This window comes from Nematostella vectensis, chromosome 10 (assembly GCF_932526225.1).
Source record: "Nematostella vectensis chromosome 10, jaNemVect1.1, whole genome shotgun sequence".
In the NCBI taxonomy this organism is placed as follows: Eukaryota; Metazoa; Cnidaria; class Anthozoa; order Actiniaria; family Edwardsiidae; genus Nematostella; species Nematostella vectensis.
Genome location: NC_064043.1, coordinates 12,628,416 through 12,650,826, shown reverse-complemented (window position 1 = coordinate 12,650,826; position 22,411 = coordinate 12,628,416). Strand labels below are relative to the sequence as shown.

Genomic DNA, 22,411 nt, shown 5'->3' with positions numbered 1-22,411 from the left:
TTCAAGTTCTAGTTCGTCTATAGTTCTAGTTCGTCTATAGTTCTAGTTCGTCTATAGTTCTAGTTCGTCTATAGTTCTAGTTCGTCTATAGTTCTAGTTCAAGTTCGTCTATAGTTCTAGTTCTAGTTCGTCTATAGTTCAAGTTCTAGTTCGTCTATAGTTCTAGTTCTAGTTCGTCTATATTTCTAGTTCGTCTATAGTTCTAGTTCGTCTATAGTTCAAGTTCGTCTATAGTTCTAGTTCGTCTATAGTTCTAGTTCTAGTTCGTCTATAGTTCAAGTTCTAGTTCGTCTATAGTTCTAGTTCGTCTATAGTTCTAGTTCGTCTATAGTTCTAGTTCGTCTATAGTTCTAGTTCGTCTATAGTTCTAGTTCAAGTTCGTCTATAGTTCTAGTTCTAGTTCGTCTATAGTTCAAGTTCTAGTTCGTCTATAGTTCTAGTTCTAGTTCGTCTATATTTCTAGTTCGTCTATAGTTCTAGTTCGTCTATAGTTCTAGTTCTAGTTCGTCTATAGTTCAAGTTCTAGTTCGTCTATAGTTCAAGTTCTAGTTCGTCTATAGTTCTAGTTCGTCTATAGTTCTAGTTCTAGTTCGTCTATAGTTCTAGTTCGTCTATAGTTCTAGTTCCAGTTCGTCTATAGTTCAAGTTCTAGTTCGTCTATAGTTCTAGTTCGTCTATAGTTCAAGTTCCAATTATTCCATAGTAAAGCAGTGGTTCTACAACAGTTTGGTCTGTGGTCTCTTCCCACTGTACAATTGACAAGTCGTACTTGTCACAAACGTATTATTAAGAAACACATTTCATAAATAAGAGGCGAATAAGGGAGCGGTTATTAATTACTGGGGGGCCGGCAAATATGTAGGGGGGGGGGGGTACGTTTTTTTGGGCGCGAATTTAGGGGGGGGGGCGAAATTTTTTAGCCCAGGGTTTTGCAAAATTAACCCTCCATCCCCTCCCAGTAATTTATAACCGCTCCCTAAGTTATTCTACCTCGGTGATTGGTGAAAGATACCCAGCTATTTTACACACTAGATTACGCTTAAAACGTGGTCTGAATTATTACCTTTATATGATTTATTCTCCTTCATGTAGTCGTGGGGCCTCAAGAGAGGATGTCTTACATTTTTCTTCTTGAATGCCCTCGTTTTGCTGCTCAACGTTCTTCGCTGTTTACCTCTATTGCATTAATTGACCAAGGAATTTGGGGAACTCTTAGTTTACAAGGCAAGGTTCAGTTTTTACTTTCTGGGCACCCCTCTCTTAGCTTTGATAATAATTCAAAATGCTTTGCTGCTGCAGTTCAAACCTTCATAATGGATACCAATCGTTTTCTCGTTGATTATTAGTAATATTTCTCATGTTACCCTCAAGTACGTACGTGTTCGACCTTGAGTGTATAGTCTGTAAAACTAATAACAAAAGTCCCCTCGATGAGCTCCTATAGCTCTTGGGATAACTGTAAGTAAATATTGTTTAAATAAAAAATATATGTATATGCGATCAAAGAATAGAAGCGTGATCTTTCCGTGACCAAATTGTCGTCTTATCAGAACTGTATAGTCCAATATTTTTTAGTCACAATGTTTTTGCTATTCAAGCTGAATACATTAGAGCAGAGTATATAAGATTAGTGAATATGAATAAATTATCGAATTGCTCAACTGCAGCGAGGTGAACGGTAAATGCTTGGTCTGCTCTAAATTTATATCGTTGTTGTACCGTTTCGATTAATTTTGTTTTAACTCGTCTACCATTATCATTTTTTTGTTTCTATGAATACTGTTTCATTTAGATGACTGAAGTCTAATATCTAGTAGCGGTAGCTGATGTTGATGTTGTTCCGGGCGAGGAGCCGGTAGCCCATGTGCTCGGACAGGAGAAGAAACATGACCACCCGCCGCAAGGCGGCCAAAGGCCTAGGTCGTAAGAATAACCAAAGGATTTGGAGGTGATATAAGTTGGTTTCTCTTTTCTTCGTTCTGCGTTTGTGATTTTAGAATCACAGTTGTCTTCGAATCACGGTTGTCTTATTATGGACTCAGTCGCCGTGTATACTTAATCGTGCCCCCTTCGATATTAATTTCCTCCTGTAAACGTTTTATAGGACAAGTGTCTGAGGGCTAGTTTAGTTGTCGTATTATACTTTATTATTAGGCCAGGTGCACGGAAACCATGGACGACAGCTCGTGTTATAAGCCTTTGTGAACACACCAATGCGGAGACAAGAATTTTGCTTCGTAAATCTATGTATTGTATGGCAGGGACGAGAGTTCGTCACGCGAGTCTATGTACAGGCGGGGACGAGAGTTCGTCACCCGAGGCTATGTACAGGCGGGGGCGAGAGTTCGTCACGCGAGTCTATGTACAGGCGGGGACGAGAGTTCGTCACGCGAGTCTATGTACAGGCGGGGACGAGAGTTCGTCACCCGAGGCTATGTACAGGCGGGGACGAGAGTTCGTCACGCGAGTCTATGTACAGGCGGGGACGAGAGTTCGTCACGCGAGTCTATGTACAGGCGGGGACGAGAGTTCGTCACGCAAGGCTATGTACAGGCGGGGACGAGAGTTTGTCACCCGAGGCTATGTACAGGCGGGGACGAGAGTTCGTCACGCGAGTCTATGTACAGGCGGGGACGAGAGTTCGTCACGCGAGTCTATGTACAGGCGGGGACGAGAGTTCGTCACCAGAGGCTATGTACAGGCGGGGACGAGAGTTCGTCACGCGAGTCTATGTACAGGCGGGGACGAGAGTTCGTCACGCGAGTCTATGTACAGGCGGGGACGAGAGTTCGTCACGCAAGGCTATGTACAGGCGGGGACGAGAGTTTGTCACCCGAGGCTATGTACAGGCGGGGACGAGAGTTCGTCACGCGAGTCTATGTACAGGCGGGGACGAGAGTTCGTCACGCAAAGCTATGTACAAGCGGGGACTAGAGTTCGTCACCCGAGGCTATGTACAGGCGGGGACTAAAGTTCGTCATGCGAGTCTATGTACAGGCGGGGACGAGAGTTCGTCACGCGAGTCTATGTACAGGCGGGGACGAGAGTTCGTCACGCAAGGCTATGTACAGGCGGGGACGAGAGTTTGTCACCCGAGGCTATGTACAGGCGGGGACGAGAGTTCGTCACGCGAGTCTATGTACAGGCGGGGACGAGAGTTCGTCACCCGAGGCTATGTACAGGCGGGGACGAGAGTTCGTCACCCGAGGCTATGTACAGGCGGGGACTAGAGTTCGTCACCCGAGACTATGTACAGGCGGGGACGAGAGTTCGTCACCCGAGACTATGTACAGGCGGGGACTAGAGTTCGTCACCCGAGGCTATGTACAGGCGGGGACGAGAGCTCGTTACCCGAGACTATATACAGGCGGGGACGAGAGTTCGTCACCCGAGGCTATGTACAGGCGGAGACTAGAGTTCGTCACCCGAGGCTATGTACAGGCGGGGACTAGAGTTCGTCACCCGAGGCTATGTACAGGCGGGGAGTAGAGTCCGTCATGCGAGTCTATGTACAGGCGGGGAAGAGAGTTCGTCACGCGAGTTAATGTACAGGCGGGGACGACAGTTCGTAACGCGAGTTAATGTACAGGCGGGGACGACAGTTCGTAACGCGAGTTAATGTACAGGCGGGGACGACAGTTCGTAACGCGAGTTAATGTACAGGCGGGGACGACAGTTCGTAACGCAAGTTAATGTACAGGCGGGGACGAGAGTTCGTCACGCGAGACCATGTACTGGTGGGGACGAGAGTTCGTCACGCAAGACTATGTATAGTATGATGGGGGCGAGAGTTCGTCACGCAAGTTTATATATAATGAGGCAGAGGCAAGAGTTTATGTATAGTATGATCGGAACAAAAGTGTGTCACGCGAGTCTTTATAGTACGGCGAAACAAGAGTTTGTAATGTGAATTGCGTGTAACGAGTTGAGAATTCATAACAATTAAAGCGTAACGAGAGATCGTCGTGAAATTTAATTATCTTATATGCATCAAAGCCGGCGCAAGAGTTTGTCATGTGAGTTTATGAAGCCTGGTATACCAGGGCGGGGACAAGTGTGTGTCAAGCAGATTCTTTGTATGAAGCATGTAACCGACCAACATGGAGATGGGACAGGACAGGAGCAGAACTTAATGCAAGCTATTTCATGTACGGGAAAATGAGAATCCGTACTGAGCTCCTTCTCAGCTGCGATGCTAGCCATAGGGATCCCATGTTTGTGCGAAAGTAATATCATTATGTGCAACTCGACGCTGACCAGTTGATTGCTCTTTTGACGAATTAAGGCCAAGGGCGGCCTTGCTGATTACACTGAGCAATAAGGATAACACGAATTGAGTGGAATTGATAATGCATGGCATGTTATCAACAAAATTAAGCATGAGCTCAAGCCTTATTATCTTGTTTTAGTCTATGTCTATGTATATGTACTTGTGTACTACCTCCAGGTCCCAGAGGGGGGCGACAGTTTTGAAACAGGCTACCTTAACAGCCCCTCAGTAGTACTGGCAAAGCTGTCCTCCTCTGTGGGTCCGTACGGGGTTTCACAGGTAGTGAGGTATTGTTCTTTCTTTGTTTATTCCGCTTTAGAAGAGGTTGTAGTTTTGCGAGAAGGATACTGTTTTTGATATGGCAGTATCTCGCAGGCGGGTGACAGGAAACGACCAGTTGGTTTACCTGGCGACACGGGTAGAAAAAAGGGGAAGTGATGGTTGATGTCGATAAATTGAATTTTAGAGACTCTGGTAGTTTTGTTGTAGGGCAACACTAAAAGGAGATCCTAAGAACGAGATTGCTCACTGGTTGTTTTGAAGGAATTTTATTCTCCTCTACCCTGGCGCGAGGAGACACTTTCAGATAGGTTTTGGATAAGAAGATGCGCGCAGACATATCTGTCCTGCTCGCGGAGTTGAGCATTATGTGAAGGTTGCTCTTGCAAATGTCAATAAAGGACCTATTCACGCTGAATACATTAGAGCAGAGTATATAAGATTAGTGAATATGAATAAATTATCGAATTGCTCAACTGCAGGGAGGGAATAGGTTAAATGGTGGTTGATACTGGATATGCTGGGCGAGACGTGACTAAGGCCAGCACGCTGTTTTCCCGCCCACCCACCCGTGTTCTATGCCTTTTTGTTTTTCTCGCACTGCGTTCAGTGTCGGATGGCCAAATTTATCCCCAATCTTAATACGATGCGAAAATGGATGCAGTGTAGAATAGGTTACTATTGTGGCGTAAATTGGATAATTTTTATCGTTTTTTTTTTTAAAATAAATTAACACGTGTTTTTCCTGGGGCGGGGGAAGGGGGATAAATACAATGGACTCGATATATGTTTTAGCGATATGCTATACAAATATAAAAGTCTATAGAAGTAAAATGATAAAATAATAATACTAAATAATAAATAAATAATATGAATAATAAAGTAAAATAAATATATCTTTCATGGTGATTTCCCTGCACGAATATCGTCGTCCTAGTCCAACCGATTGCGCTCCGGAAATGCCCCGAACTCCGAGGAAACCCAGAATATGCAAATAAGGGAAGAAAATTGCAGAAATGCGAAAACAACGCTACGCTCGATACGTTTTGGCAGGTAAACCCCATGCAGTCTCCGAGTCTGATGCAATGAGAGTACTATTGATTAAGATTTGAGTGTTTACAAGACAATCTTGCAATTCGAATCACGTTATTATTGAATACTTATTTGAAATCACTCCTGTTATGCAGACATAACTAATTTGACGCTTTCATACGCGTGTAACTACACGATTTCACTTTCTAAAAGCTCTAGAATTTGCCACTTGAAGCTTGAAAACCTGTACACGATAAACCTGTATAAACTTGTATTTCTGATCAGTAGTGACCTACGTCACTAAAAATAGAAGTAAGCGACGTAAACATAAATGAAGCTCGCTCTCTGATTGGCTCCTTACAGCAGCTTGGGGTTTCCTTTGATTATTTTAGCTCGTGCGCTGGCAATTCGTTATACTTTCACAGCAGCTTTTGCAGACTGTGTCGTTGCTCACATAGTCGCTCTTCAAATCAAAGAAGAATCAAAACACTTACAGTCTTTCTGACTATTTGCATTTTACATCATGGTTAGTAAATATCGTATTATCTTTCGCTATTTCTTCTGTTATGTCCCAATTTCACCAAACTTCTCTTTCCCCAGCGCGAGTGTATTTCTATCCACGTTGGTCAGGCTGGTGTTCAGATCGGCAATGCCTGTTGGGAGTTGTACTGCCTGGAACACGGAATTCAGCCCGATGGCCAGATGCCGAGCGACAAGACGATCGGTGGCGGCGATGATGCGTTTAACACTTTCTTCGCCGAAACCGGCGCTGGAAAGCACGTCCCCAGAGCTGTGTTTGTCGACTTGGAGCCAACTGTAATTGGTAAGAAGCTAAATATCTTTCAGTCATAAGCTTACATATTGTCTTCTATGAACATTTCCTTTTATTGGGGAGCATTTTCTGTCTACTTAAAAGACGGACCAGAATATTTTATGCTCATGACGCAGTAAATTGCAATTTCTCGTTAGGCATTTCCCTAGTTTCAAGTTATCGGGTATAGTCGGGTAATATTTTGATAATCATTCCCGCGACGTTCGTTCGCTCGATATGTGACTGATATGTGAGCTTCTTTTTGTATAATGTGCCCAAGTTCTTAACAATGCTACATGGCTTTGGATTTTATAAATTTTATTGATTTAGCAATTTTTTTTTAAACAAATTATAATTCTTTTGTGGCACGCCTTATAAATATCTTATTTTGCTTCATTGCATTACAGATTAACTGTTTTTGTGTCTTTGCCAAATACACTAGTTTACTTCTTTATGAGCAGGGTATCGATTATATTTAGTCAAATCAAAGTCTATTACACATTCTTGGACCAATGTCTTAAAAAAATAGAATAAAAATAAATAAATAAATAAATAGAATAAATTTGGCATGACTTGTCAAGAACAATATCTATTTAGTGCTTAGTGTTTTTATTTAACCCACGTCTTTAACCTTTATACACTTGTAGAGTGCCGAATGAGTGATGTTTATGTTAAGCTCTGCGCAGCAATGATAATCTTTAACCCTGTTGTCATTTAAAATAATATGAACCTTTCAGCATTTTTCGGGTATATACAGGGATGGGGCACCCGGTACGCCTATTTTTCAAGTTTTTCCAAAAATATAAAAATTATCAGACCTGCTATTTTCGGTCCTGAGGGTGTCAGAACAAAAAAACTATACAAAACACAATTAAGGTTTTCTATTAAGCAGACACCTATATGTTCACTTCATTAAATCCCGAACATCATCCAATATAACTCTATAAATAATACCTCTATTAATCCATATAAGAGACACTTTTTTCAGTCCCCAAGATGTCCGTTCTATTGAGGTTCCATGACGTTTTCTATTTCATTTTTATTTCACAGATGAAGTTAGGACTGGTACCTACCGTCAGCTTTTTCACCCTGAGCAACTAATCACCGGCAAGGAGGATGCCGCTAACAACTATGCTCGCGGGCACTACACTGTTGGCAAGGAACAGATCGACATTGTTTTGGATAGACTCAGGAAACTGGTAAGAAAAGCAGACAAAATACACCAATAGAAGATCAACTTACATGTTTTTGGAGTTGTTTCAGTTGTATGGTCCTTTTATTATCTTGATGACTTCATCAAGATACTAAAATTGTTCGTTCGTTCGCTCGCTGCCGAGGATGCCGCTAACAACAATGCTCGCGGGCACTACACCGTGGGCAAGGATCAGATTGATCTTGTTTTGGATAGACCCAGGAAACTGGTAATAACACTATAAAACAATGCATAACGTCTAATCCAAGAGACCTATACTATGATGTTAAACTTTCTATGCAATGTGTGATTACAAAATATCTGTACCCCACCAACCCCATTTAGGGTATGAGGGGTGGTTTTTAACTAAAAATACATATTTAGGGTTGGAATATCCAGAGGCGTGCTACACTGAATATTTCCTCCATCAAGTGTGTGCATCTATTTCTGGAATCATTGTAATGACGATAACGTGATAATGCATTATGAGTAAGGTCAGGCAGTGCTTTCAACCCGCTCTAATTTCTTCATAGGCTGATGGGTGCACAGGACTCCAGGGATTTCTGATCTTCCATTCCTTTGGGGGTGGTACGGGATCTGGTTTCACCTCACTCCTGATGGAGCGCCTTTCTGTTGACTACGGTAAGAAATCCAAGCTGGAGTTCGCCATCTACCCAGCCCCACATATTTCCTCTGCTGTGGTCGAGCCCTACAACTCCATCCTGACCACCCACACAACCCTGGAGCACTCTGACTGCGCCTTCATGGTGGACAACGAGGCCATCTATGACATCTGCCGCCGCAACCTGGACATCGAAAGACCCACCTACACCAACCTGAACCGTCTGATTTCCCAGCTCGTGTCGTCCATCACGGCGTCACTGCGATTTGACGGTGCCCTCAACGTGGATCTGACTGAGTTCCAGACCAACTTGGTGCCCTACCCTCGTATTCATTTTCCCATGGCAAGCTACGCACCCGTCGTTTCTGCCGAGAAGGCCTATCACGAGCAGCTAACTGTTGCAGATATAACCAATTCTTGCTTCGAGCCAGCCAATCAGATGGTGAAGTGTGACCCACGTCACGGAAAGTACATGGCCTGCTGTCTGCTCTACCGTGGTGACGTAGTGCCCAAGGACGTCAACTCTGCCATAGCAACCATCAAGACCAAGAAAACCATCCAGTTCGTGGACTGGTGCCCCACTGGATTCAAGGTCGGCATCAACTACCAGCCACCCACTGTTGTCCCTGGCGGTGACCTGGCCAAGGTGCAGCGTGCCGTGTGCATGTTGAGCAACACCACAGCCATCGCCGAGGCCTGGGCTCGTCTGGATCACAAGTTTGATCTGATGTACGCCAAGCGTGCGTTTGTGCACTGGTATGTGGGTGAGGGTATGGAGGAAGGAGAGTTCTCCGAGGCTCGTGAGGATCTGGCAGCCCTTGAGAAGGATTACGAGGAGGTTGGAGCGGACAGTGTTGCTGACGCTGAAGAGGAAGAAGGCGATGAATATTGAATGTATTTTCTAGTCCTAACTGGATTATAATTTGTTACTTCGCTTGAGAGAGAACGTTATGGTAAAACTGAGAAAAATAAAGGAAACGAAAGGTTTTCTTGACTATGATTTTTGTACAGTCGAAGAAACAGGCCCGTACCCAGGGAGGGGGATGCAGAGGGTCTCCCCCCCCCCCCCCCCCCCCCCCAACACACACACAACGGCCGAAAGTCTAATTTCGGTCAGACTTTTGTAGCCAAATCCGACAATAAACGTCCACTGCAAGGGCATAAAAAAAATACCTTCTGTTCTTTCGGGGTTGGTTAGGTTTTTATCAGAAAACTACCTTCACCCCCTAGACAAATTAGGTCCACTTATTCGGATTTCGCCGTTTTTTGTTAAGTTGCACAAACACTGTTGCAAAAAAACGTTTTTTTCCTTCTATAACAATTCCCCTGTGAACTTCGTCCAAATTACTCTTATACAGAGTTTAGGTCAATTCATGCTTCACCTTAACAAGCGAAAATCGATACAATTTTACCCCCAACTTTTCCCTCTTTGAACACATAGCGGCAATGTTAACAGTTTACTTCCGGTTGATTACGTAACAATCTCCGTTGATTTTAAACGGAAAACTCGAAAAGTATTCCAAAATTGTTAAAGCAGTGTGTCTATTGGAAGTTTCCTTGAGGAAGTGACTGATGGGTTAGAGCGGATGGCCTGTTAAATAACGCGGATTTAAATAGCTTCTTTTATCTCCTGTCGGTTGAGGTTTCCGTCGGCCCCCCGGAAGTTAGTCTCCTTCGCAGTCCCCATTGGTCGGAGTCGCACAACGCTCCCCGCCCGTAGGGGCTGCTCAGATTCGAACTACATTCCTTTCCCGCTTTTAGCCAATCAAATTTTGGGTACCATACTTCGAGAACCGTCCGCGCCATGGCAAGCAAACCAATCACGATCCGTGTATTATCATTCAAAGAATAAGCGTGAGAACCAACACATTTGAGATGCGGGAATGTTCGAAACACAAGACCAAACTGTTGCACTTGTTGACAAGATTCTGGTAAATTTGGGGAAAGAAACCCTTTATAGAGAGTTTTGTTGGGTCCAGCATCCTAAATCATTCTCGAAGTCATCATGGGAGAAAGAAGCGCAAGTAGTACATGGCGTTGCGACGGGAAATTGCAACACTTTCGAAGCTTTTGATGTTTTCCCATCGCCTGCAGCGCTAAGCAGACGCTGTATTCTCGGTTTTTCTCATTTGAATGCACTTTTGATTGCTTTTTGTACAGACTGAAGGTTATCTTTTGCTCTTTAAAACTTTGCCGAGTACGATAGCATGGTTTACAAACAAACAAGTCCTTTCGACTCTCTAAACTTTCAAAGTCAACGAGACACAGTTGGATCATTTCGCCCAGGTTAAGGGAAGATTTTCCGAATGAATATATATATTTTTCCCTCCTTATTATCTCTTTACAACAAATAAAACAATGGTTATCGATGTTTAGGATCTTCTTTGCTGCTTTGGAGTAATATATATTGCTATCCATTATTTGGGAACTCTGGCGCTCATCTATTTTGAATTTTTCGAATTCTCAGCTGAAGGTTTCTCAGCTGAGTATGATTACCCACTAAAACAAAATGACAGTTCAAAGGTATTTTTATTGGCTCATTTGTACAATGGAGGGGCACTTTATTGGATTAGCCGTTTGATATCATCTTGATGTACAGACAATGGGAAAGGAATGTAGTTCGTATCTGAGCAGCCCCTACGGGCGGGGAGCGTTGTGTTACTCCGACCGCTGGGGGCTGCGAAGGAGACTACCCGGAAGTCAACTGGTGTGATTACTAGAGCCTGCGTCGATTTGCATGCGCGTAGGTAAAATTTGTTGAAGAAGGAGGGGTGGTTGCGCAGCCATAGATAGATTTGGCGGCGACTCGTAACGAGGGAAAGCGTTTTCTTGTAGCTTACTAGCCGGCTCTCATTCGGGGTTATCCGGTGCTTCTCGCCCCAGTGCACCTCGGACTTCGCACTCGTCACAGGATTCCCAATATTCAAAAACAAAACATTTCCGAATAACTTCGAATAAGATCCGGCTGCTAACGGGCTACGTTTTCTCGCGGCCAAGAGGGCAGAAGGGCCGGGGTTTTTTTTGCACATTCCTTCGGGTTTATTCAGTCAACTGACAAAGACTTTGGAGCTATGATGAGTTGCTTATTGCCAAACTGGCTTTCTTTGTTTATGTGTGTGGGATGTGATAATCAAAGTGAAATGTTTAAAACTTTAACAACACTAATTAGCACACCAATGTTAATTTATACCATGCAATACAGTCACTTTTGTTTGGTTCTCCGACACATCACTACCTTTTTCACGCTTTTAAATTTCTGGAGACAAACGGATTTGTCAAAAAGCTTTAAAGAACGTTTATAATGCTCGGCGAAATTTTGTCTGCATTTATTGTCACTTCATATCCTTGATCAACCCAGTTGAGACCAGAATCAAAACCGCAGAAGTTTGAAATATCTTTTTTTTTTGTTATCTAAACGGCAAGTTATACCTGCTTATTTTAATTCTGATTGTTAACCGTGTGTTAGACGGACAATAGAACTAAATTTATACTCACTGAGAGGCGACATAATCAAATTCAAATGAAAAGATTGAAGTCTTTCACTGTAATCGACCTACTCTTTTCTTTTGAAAAGAAAACATGCATATGTATGAGCAATTGCTTCGCTGTGATTGGCTAACTCTAAAACCAGATGGCTAAAGCAGAATAAAAATCAGAGGCGACGGGCAAGTCGGAATATTAACATACCTCCCCGCTCGGTTGCCTTTAAATTGAGCCCAGCCTGTATCGTCACTTCTACAGTGCAAACTTTTACGAACTCGTAACTCGAATCTTTAGCCTTATAGAAACATGGTAAGGATTACTTTAAGTGGGGTATATATGTATAATAGGAATTTGTTTATTCCCAGTCGCATAAAGCTGTTTTTGCGGGAATATTTCTTTTCCTTTATTGATTTGCATCTGGGCACGGCCCGTTTGTCGATTTGACACTTCGCCATAAACAAGACTGTGGATTGTATTTTCAGCGTGAATGTATTTCAGTACACGTTGGCCAGGCTGGTGTGCAAATGGGCAATGCTTGTTGGGAGTTGTACTGCCTGGAACACGGAATCCAACCCGATGGCCAGATGCCGAGCGACAAGACGATCGGTGGCGGAGACGACTCGTTCAATACATTTTTCAGCGAGACCGGCGCTGGGAAGCACGTCCCTAGAGCTGTGTTCGCCGATCTAGAACCAACTGTCGTAGGTACGTAAACAAGTATTGAATAGGTGCTCTTTGAAAAACGCTTTGTTTGCTTAACAATCTATGCGGTTAAGTGCAGGCTACAAAACGTTTGAGCCAAATACGCGCGCCTACAAAAAAAATCGTATTTGATCGGTCGCTAGATACTGGCACTCCCAGTTTCTCGAGCGTTTTTTCTTCTAATTGAGCTCTAGCTATGGATCCTTGTAGTGCCTCACCTTGTTAACATTATAAACAACATACACTTCTTGATATTGCTTTTGTTTACATTTCATAGCAACACACGGCAGTTGATCTGTTGATTTGAAACGCTTTAAATATAAGCGCACATAGCATAAGAACAGAAGAACGACATACATCAATAAAAAATGCAAAATGTGTGTGTGTTTTTTCTTGCACCTGCTAGAATTCGACAAAGTAGAAAGCTGAGCGGATTTTAATTAACATAGAAGAGAGAGTTAGGATCTCGACATCTATAATTCAAATTCTAACCACGATATCGTGAATTTTTCATGAAGTCTAGACAATTATTAAAAGTTCAAGTTTCCAAGTCATATTTATAACAACCGCACTACCTATCCGGGAGGGTTTTAATCCCCCCTGGGGGGGGGGGGGGGGGGGGGGGGTATTCAGAGTTAAAGTGATAGGGAAATTAGAAATAATTCCCTAAAAAATACCTGAACACCAAAAATTGATAGTCCAGATGCCCTTAAAAATACCATTTCTTAGGGAAAAGCCCTTTTTTTTCTTGGATACCCCCTAAAAATACCCGAGGCCCGATTTTGACCCCTAGAAATACGACGAGCATCCCTATCAGGTCGACATGGGAAGATCCCTCCCCTCCCCGGGGTTTTAATGGTTTGCGCCAAGAGACCATGATATCTGTTGTTTGCGCACAATTGCGTCGCTGGGGCTCTGTCCGGGATCCCTGTGGTTGACTGTGATGTAAAAGGAGTTGGGGATAGTCAACCCAGAGAGGAGAGAAAGGTAATGTTGACTTCACATCAACCACAAAAGACCCCCAAAACGCTAGTTCGAAAACTCTATTGCTGTGTCTGACAAACGATACTTTTGTTGTAAAGTAAAATATATAGTGATACACATAAGGGAAATCGAAAAACAAAGCATTCTTGCGTTGAATAAACTGAAGGTCTGATAATTTAAACAGCCATTTTCAGTCGCGTCTAAGGAGGGTGTCATAAAATAACCGCGATGATCCTAGATACTAATCCCTCAGATACTAATCAGATACTAAATACGGTAAGGGGGTACTTCATAAAAAAAAAAATAATAAAGAAACCTATTTACCGAGTAAAATCAGCTAGAATCGATAGAGGCATTATAAATAGGGTTTCTTAAATGATTTACAAAAAATAACACTATTATTATCAGACTAATGTCTGATTAGAATATCTTGTCTGGTTTCTGGTTTAGGCACTAGCAAATTTGTGCAATACACAAGGAAATAGCTGTAATATGCATTTCTAAAAAGTTTCTACCTATTTAGCGCTTAGTTATTTCTAAATTTTTAAACAGCAAAGTCTACTTTTGTACTTTTTGGCGCCGACATAATGAATCTTGACGTATTTCCAGCCACACTAATTCTATGCAGAAAAAATGTATTTTTTATTATTATTAACAATTACCCCCCCCCCCTTGCTATTAGTTTATGTTTAGTATCTTATTAGTATCTGAGAAAAGTTTGTATCCAAGATCACCGCCGACATAAAATAACATAGAAAATCAATCACTTTCAATATACCAAAAGGAGTATTTTGGTATTTCTCTTATCGGATTGTTGAGAAATCCATGGCTTAACTTCAAAGATACACTAAAGTTTCGATATGATTGCTCACGAACGCAGGTAATCATGTACGCTAATATGGAACTCACCTTGCGATCGCGTGCGATGATATGGAAGCCGAGGTATAAGGGGAAGTTCATTTAATATCCCGAGGGGGGGTGGAATGAGGATACTGTGGGGAGTGGGGGGGCGTCGAAAGAAAATGCTTTAAAAATGGGGGGCACTGATTTCTTTGTGTGTTGTCTCGTCTAATTTGACCAAGTGTCAAATCAGATTTCTTGGTTCAACGAGTCTCGGGGGCAGTTATTTGGCATATAAAATCCAGGAGTCCAGAATTACATATTAAACTACGTTTTATCTATGGAATGCAAAACTGTATATACCTTTTTTTTCCTGGTTTCCGCTATATACTTATGTTCCATATTTGAAATCATTAACAAAACCGTTTTAATGCTACAAGTGCTCATTCTTCGTCATCAATATCCTCGCTCATATCTTATTTGCTGTCTTCCTGTCTTTCTTTTCTTTCTCGTTGCGCTTTTCCTTGCATGGAGAAGAACGAACCTTTATCAGGTTGATAACCTGGATTTAGTCGCACGTTTGAGAAATTGAGTGCCTTCACTTTTTCTGAATTAAAGTTTTCAGCCAATTCCTTCCCCTCCACTTTCTTACGAGCTTGCAGCAGCTCATCTCTTGCCCGCGTTCCTTTGACATTGTCGTACCCTCCTTTGCTCCTTCTTTCTTAGGGTTTTCTCGAGGGGAGGGGGGGGACCGAAAATATGAGAGAAGCATAAGGGGGGCACATAATATTTTCCCTTACTTTTATCAAAATACACACACACACCCTGGGATAATAAATGAACTTTCCCTAAATCAACGCAAGGTTGAAAAAAGGTATGTTAAACGCCTCTGTGACACAGAGTAGTTGCGCTGACGTTTCGAGCGTTAGCTCTTCGTCGGAGCAAAAGAAAACAACCTCCAGAACAAATGAAGGCTGGAGACTGTCTAGACATAATTTAAGAGCTGTGCTGTTATAACTAAACCACAATTATTAAACTGGTCTCTTTCTAAAACAAAGTATCCCTAAATTATTTTTCCAGACGAGGTTAGGACTGGTACCTACCGTCAGCTCTTCCACCCTGAGCAACTAATCACCGGCAAGGAGGATGCCGCTAACAACTATGCTCGCGGGCACTACACTGTTGGAAAAGAGATGATTGATCTGGTGCTGGACAGAATTCGTAAATTGGTAAGGAAAGCCTCTTCACTTGGGTCGAGATTGGTGGGTAACTAACGTTTGGAACAAATTGTAAAATATGCTCTTATTTTATATTTAGGCTGATCAGTGCACTGGGCTGCAAGGATTTCTGATCTTCCATTCCTTTGGGGGTGGTACGGGATCAGGTTTCACTTCACTCCTGATGGAGCGCCTTTCCGTGGATTATGGTAAGAAGTCCAAGCTGGAATTCGCCATCTACCCAGCCCCTCAGATCTCCACCGCTGTGGTCGAGCCCTACAACTCTATTCTGACCACCCACACAACCCTGGAGCACTCTGACTGTGCCTTCATGGTAGACAACGAGGCCATCTATGACATCTGCCGCCGCAACCTGGACATCGAGAGACCCACCTACACCAACCTGAACCGTCTGATTGGTCAGATTGTGTCCTCAATCACCGCCTCGCTGCGCTTTGATGGTGCCTTGAATGTGGATCTCACCGAGTTCCAGACCAACTTGGTGCCCTACCCTCGTATCCATTTCCCTCTGGCTACCTACGCCCCAGTTATCTCTGCGGAGAAGGCATACCACGAACAGCTCACAGTTGCGGAAATTACGAACGCCTGCTTCGAGCCAGCCAATCAGATGGTGAAGTGTGACCCACGTCACGGCAAGTACATGGCCTGCTGTCTGCTTTTCCGTGGTGACGTGGTTCCCAAAGACGTCAACGCTGCCATAGCAACCATCAAAACCAAGAGGACCATCCAGTTCGTTGACTGGTGCCCCACTGGATTCAAGGTCGGCATAAACTACCAGCCACCCACTGTTGTCCCTGGCGGTGACCTGGCCAAGGTGCAGCGTGCCGTGTGCATGTTGAGCAACACCACAGCCATCGCCGAGGCCTGGGCTCGTCTGGATCACAAGTTTGATCTGATGTACGCCAAGCGTGCCTTTGTGCACTGGTATGTGGGTGAGGGTATGGAGGAAGGAGAGTTCTCCGAGGCTCGTGAGGATCTGGCAGCCCTTGAGAAGGATTACGAGGAGGTCGGTGTTGATAGTGTTGAGGGAGAAGGCGAAGAGGAGGGAGAGGAATACTAGACACACGAGGGTGTATAAATTTGTAACTTTGTCAAAACTGTACCTATTCATGTATGAAGCATCTTAAATAAAGCACACAATGATATTGATATTGCCGTTTAGTGTGTAGTCCCCTAGCTCATGGAGGGGCTAGGGCAAGGATATAAGGAGTAGCCAGAAATGTCGAATTGGAACAGCGACTTCTATATTTTTAAACAATATTTAAAAAAATGTAAACTGAAGTTGTTGTTTTTTTTCATTTCAAAAATTATTTTAAATCAAATTCAGAAAGGACTAGATAACACATCCGGCATCGTACAAATTTTTAAAGAGAATAAGAATAACCTGACTATCACCGTCCAAAGAATATACTTGACCCTCGATCATGGTGTTATTGTACTTGAAGAGTGTGTAACGCTGGCCGCTAGGGCCTAGGTCTTATGTAAGACCGCTGACCGGCTCAGAAGAGAGCAGCCGGCCATCTTGTTTTGAACATTATTCATGTAAGTCCTACGCGTTCATTTGTTATATCCTAGTTACCGTTATTTGTAATCCTCAGTTTAATTATAATCCTTGATTTATTGTATTGCCATAGGACTTCCTCATCTTTGTCAATAAAACCAATTGAACATCGAGGAGTATTTTCTTCATGAGGAAGTCATTATCATGGTGATCGTCGAATGTTCGGTACCCAACTGTGACTTCAAAACACAGGATGTCTCTGATGCAATCGCCGTAGCGTTACTAAATAACCACGGCCTCGCACATCAAGCACTACCTCCCGCTCCTACTGCCCCACCGCCGGCCCGAGGCCCGAAACTCGACCGACCCAAAGTGGACATAGGGATCTCTATCGAGGAATGGAACATATTCATGCGCCGATGGGGGGTTTTCCGTTCTGGATCTGGCATCACTGACGCCCAGGCGCCTTTCCAACTGTTCCAGTGTGCCGGCCCTGACCTCGGGGACAGCCTACTGAAAGCCAACCCAGGAGCCACCTCGTTGCCCTTGCAAGATTTGACCGCAGCCATGCGCTCGCTAGCTGTCATTCCTATCGCTACATGTGTCCTCCGTACCGAGCTGCTCCAGTTAAAACAGGAACGGGACGAAACCTTTCGTGCATTCGCAGCCAGGGTGCGGGGAAAAGCGGAAACGTGCGCATACACAGCAGCATGTGCGTGTGGCCAACCCGTTGACTACACCGACCACATCATACGCGACGTCCTTTTAAATGGCATTTACGACTCAGACATAAGGCGTGAGACTCTGGGCATTACAGATATCTTGACCAACCCAATTAATGACGTCATTGCCTCGGTGGAGAGTAAAGAGATGGCTCGCAACGCCCTACCGTCTTCAACCCTGTCCGCGATGTCGTCCTTCCAGCGTAACAAAAACACGCCACCCTCAGACCAGTCACCAAGCGCAGCAGAGAAATCACGACAGGCCTCCTGTCCTGATTGTAAAGTGTCATTTCACGTCTTCTCAGAAGGATCTCGGGGCTGGAATTCCAAACCTCATCAGGTATGCATCGATTGCTACAGAGCCCGTAGGCGCAAAAGGCGACAACCAGCCAAAAGTCAACAGTCCGCCATCGAGTCAGGCCCGATCTCCCAGATCGCATCTCTACAATCCGGAGCCGTACCTCGCTCTCGTGGTAGACCACAGAACGAGCCCGCCAAACTGGATCACCATATCTTCACCAAGGGGGAGTGGCGACGAGCTCAACTCCGTGATCATCCGCGGACAAACATCACTATATCGCTCGATACTCCATCAGCTTCGGGAGCCACTTCCCGTCCTCGCGATCACCCCGTAGCTCAGATATCAGCCGTGGCCGACACTGGTGCCCAGTCCGACCTTTGGTCTCTAGAGGAGTTCCTTGCATGCGGCTTCTCGCGCGATGAACTGCAACCGGTCAACCTCAGCTTGTCGGCCGCCAACCGGTCTCCAATAGCCATCGACGGTGCTTTCTTCGCTAAACTCTCCACAGCTCCTCCCAACGGTGAGGCCACGTGCTGCCGTTCCATGGTGTACGTGAGCAGCTCAGTCCGAGCTATGTACCTCTCCTATGAGTCCCTCCTCAACCTCGGTCTCCTATCTACGGACTTCCCGACGAACCCGGTTGGAAGACACGACGGCCGCCGACCTACCCCCCATGGCCGCAGCATACCAGAGCCGCACTCATCCATCAACGCCACCCGTTCCATCAACGGCGGCTGCACAGCACCAAACACCCCTTCTGATCCGACCTGTCATTGTCCCCAGCGTACGGTGCCACCACAACGTCCGTCGGAACTGCCATTCCCCTGCACCCCGGAGAACAATGGCCGCATGAAAGACTGGCTACTCGAGAGGTATGCCTCCTCGACGTTCAACACCTGCCCCCATCGTGCGCTCCCGTGCATGGACGGACCACCCATCGAGATACATGTAGACCCAGCAGCCACACCCAGAGCGTGCCACACCCCGGCCACCATCCCTCTTCACTGGCAGCAAAAGGTATACGACGACCTTCTCCGGGACGAGGCCCTTGGTGTCATCGAACGAGTGCCTTACGGGGAACCTGTCACATGGTGCCACCGCATGGTTGTGACCCGGAAGCACGACGGCTCACCGCGCCGGACTGTGGATCTCTCGCCACTAAACAAATTCTGCCAGCGCGAGACCTTTGCCATGGAGTCTCCCTTCCACCTCGCCCGCCGAATTCCGAAGGACACCTGGAAGACCGTCACCGACGCTTGGAACGGCTATCACAGCGTTCCCTTACGCGAGGCAGATCGACACCTGACCACTTTCATTACGCCCTTCGGGCGCTGGCGCTACACCAGGGCACCACAAGGATTCCTCTCGTCAGGGGATGGCTACAACCGTCGTTTCGATGCTATCCTATCAGCCTTTGAGCGCAAAGAGCGGTGTGTGGACGACACAATCCACTATGATACTGACCTAGAACAACACTGGTGGCGATCCATCGACTTCCTTACATGCGTAGGCCAGTCCGGTATAGTACTGAACCCCGACAAATTTCAGTTCGCCGAAAAGTGCGTGGACTTCGCCGGCTTTAGGGTGTCCGACTCAACCATAGAGCCACTCCCTAAGTACCTGGATGCCATCCGTGATTTCCCCACTCCTGAATCGACGACAGACATCAGAAGCTGGTTCGGTCTGGTCAACCAGGTGGCCAACTACGCCCAATTGCGCGAGACCATGGCGCCGTTTAAGCCATTCCTGAGCCCACGGTGCAAATTCACCTGGTCACCTGACCTGGAGTCTGCCTTCCAAGAGTCCAAAGAAGCCATTGTTCAGGCAATCCGCGAGGGCGTGGAAATCTACGACATGCAGAGGCGCACCTGCCTTCGCCCCGACTGGTCCCGAAGAGGTATTGGTTATTTCCTCCTCCAGCAACACTGTAGCTGCCCCTCTGGTATACCTGACTGCTGCCCAGGAGGATGGCGGATCACTCTGGCTGGCTCACGCTTCCTCTCCCCAGCCGAACAACGTTACGCAGCCATCGAGGGAGAGGCCCTGGCCGTTGCCTGGGGTCTCGAGCAAACCCGGTACTTCACACAGGGTTGCGACAACCTTGTGGTAGTCACCGACCACAAGCCTCTAGTCAAAATCTTCGGCGATCGCACCCTCGATGAGATCACCAACTCCCGTCTGTTCAGGTTAAAGCAGCGTACCCTCCCGTGGCGCTTCACCATCACCCATCGACCGGGAAAAAGTAACCAGGCGGCTGACGCCACATCAAGACACCCATCCCCATCAGGCTCAACTAACAGTCTCGCAACTTCAACTCCTAGTGTACCGGACATGGTTGAGTCGGCCCTCATGGCCTCCATCAGGAACGACGCACATGATCTTGGGGCCATCTCGTGGCCGATCCTCGCACAAGAGACTGCTACGGACCCATGCCTAGGTCACCTCCTACGCCTCATTGAACAAGATGTTGTTGTTGACCCTAACGACCCGGCGCTTTCAAGTCTCGGACATCTCTGTGAGTCGATATATGCACAGGATGGCGTTCTACTACTCAACGACCGTGTGGTTGTGCCCATGTCCCTCCGCAAACGGGTCCTCCAGCACTTACACGCTGCACATCAAGGAGCCTCTACTATGGAGCAGCAAGCGCGTGCCATTGTCTTCTGGCCGGGGATGTCACGGGACATTCAGGGCACCAGAGACGGATGCACAGATTGCAACCGCAACGCCCCGTCACAAGCGGCCACACCGCCCCTCCCGACCTCTCCGCCATCTACCCCGTTCGAGGCTGTCTACGCTGACTTCTTCGACTTTGGTGGCCGCCACTACCTAGTTGTCGGAGACCGGCTCTCTGGATGGGTGGAGGTCCTCAGCTCCACCGCAGGTACTGACCTAGGGGGCTCCGCTGGCCTGGTCCGTCACCTCCGAGCATTCTTCGCCACCTTTGGCGTGCCAACAGAGATATCAAGCGATGGCGGACCAGAGTTCACAGCAGGCGGCACCGAGACCTTTCTCCGACTTTGGGGGATCAAACACCGCCTGTCTTCTGTCGGCTTCCCACAATCCAACGGGAGAGCAGAAGTGTCAGTCAAAACAGCTAAACGTCTCCTGATGTCCAATACTGGTCCTAACGGCAGCCTTGATAACGATCGCTTCCTGCGTGCCATGTTACAGCTACGAAACACACCGGACCGGGACTGCGACCTTTCACCAGCCCAAATCATATTCGGTCGACCCCTTCGAGACTCCCTCATGTTCGTCAATCGACTAGAGAAGTTCTCTAATCCACACATCCGACCCCTGTGGCGGCAAGCATGGGCGGCAAAGGAAGATGCCCTTCGGACCCGCATATCACGTACCACCGAATCATTGACGAGCCACTCCAAACCACTTCGACCTCTGAAGCTAGGTGAAAGGGTCTTCATCCAGAACCAGCAGGGCCCACACCCGAACAAATGGGACCGCTCAGGCATGGTAGTGGAGTCGCCAGGCCACGACCAATACAGGATAAAGGTGGATGGCTCAGGACGGTTGACCCTGCGTAATCGTCGGTTCCTTCGTGCATACACCCCGGCCACGCCCACCCCAGACCATCAGTACAGGACGCCACCACCTCCACCCAGATCTCCAGAGTGTCAACCCACACTTAACAGCTCACCGTCGCCTCCCACAGGCAGTGGACCATTGACGGGCAATCCTCACGTCACCACCCAACTCTCACACGGTAGCCATCCCGTCATACCCACAGAGTGCAACCAGACAGTTCCACCCGCTGAACCCGTCGCTGAAACACCACCTACCACTCAAGCCAACAATGACCCTGTATCCTCTTGTATGCCTGACGCCTCATCTCAGGCCCCGCAGCCACTCCCTGAACCTAGAAGGCCAACTCGTGCGAGAACACGACCAAAACGCTACGAACCAGAGACAGGGAATTGGACAGTAGCAGGAGTCCGTTCGTCTAGCCTTGTATAGACTCTAGACTTAGTATAGACTCACGGACTGGGGGGGATGAAGAGTGTGTAACGCTGGCCGCTAGGGCCTAGGTCTTATGTAAGACCGCTGACCGGCTCAGAAGAGAGCAGCCGGCCATCTTGTTTTGAACATTATTCATGTAAGTCCTACGCGTTCATTTGTTATATCCTAGTTACCGTTATTTGTAATCCTCAGTTTAATTATAATCCTTGATTTATTGTATTGCCATAGGACTTCCTCATCTTTGTCAATAAAACCAATTGAACATCGAGGAGTATTTTCTTCAGTACTATTTTAAGCGGCCAAAAATACCATTGTTGGTTCGAAGACCCCTTTTTATGACAAAAATGATAATAGAAGTAAACAGATTTTTGTTCCAAATGAGCACACAAGCGACCAATAATATTTCGCGGCATTTATCGTAAGATAACCGTGTTTTCAGTTTTGTTATTTACTTCT

At 46.0% G+C, this 22,411-nt stretch overlaps 3 protein-coding genes across 3 annotated transcripts; all 3 read left to right on the top strand.

Moving 5' to 3' along the window:
- Positions 1-5,946: 5,946 nt before the first annotated feature.
- Positions 5,947-9,193, top strand: LOC5512517 (tubulin alpha chain). The gene is made up of 4 exons (XM_001632792.3): positions 5,947-6,107; positions 6,182-6,404; positions 7,443-7,591; positions 8,118-9,193. Exons 1-4 carry the CDS (start codon positions 6,105-6,107, stop codon positions 9,096-9,098), a joined length of 1,356 nt encoding a protein of 451 aa, XP_001632842.1. The 5' UTR covers positions 5,947-6,104; the 3' UTR covers positions 9,099-9,193.
- Positions 9,194-11,840: 2,647 nt separating this feature from the next.
- Positions 11,841-16,602, top strand: LOC5512559 (tubulin alpha-1A chain). The gene is made up of 4 exons (XM_032381935.2): positions 11,841-11,998; positions 12,172-12,394; positions 15,296-15,444; positions 15,533-16,602. Exons 1-4 carry the CDS (start codon positions 11,996-11,998, stop codon positions 16,511-16,513), a joined length of 1,356 nt encoding a protein of 451 aa, XP_032237826.1. The 5' UTR covers positions 11,841-11,995; the 3' UTR covers positions 16,514-16,602.
- A 290-nt stretch (positions 16,603-16,892) lies between these two features.
- LOC125573262 lies at positions 16,893-22,221 on the top strand. Its single transcript, XM_048733697.1, has 2 exons — positions 16,893-16,995; positions 17,088-22,221. The coding sequence occupies exon 2, from the start codon at positions 17,159-17,161 to the stop codon at positions 21,950-21,952; it is 4,794 nt and encodes a 1,597-aa protein (XP_048589654.1). The 5' UTR covers positions 16,893-16,995; positions 17,088-17,158; the 3' UTR covers positions 21,953-22,221.
- Positions 22,222-22,411: the final 190 nt, after the last annotated feature.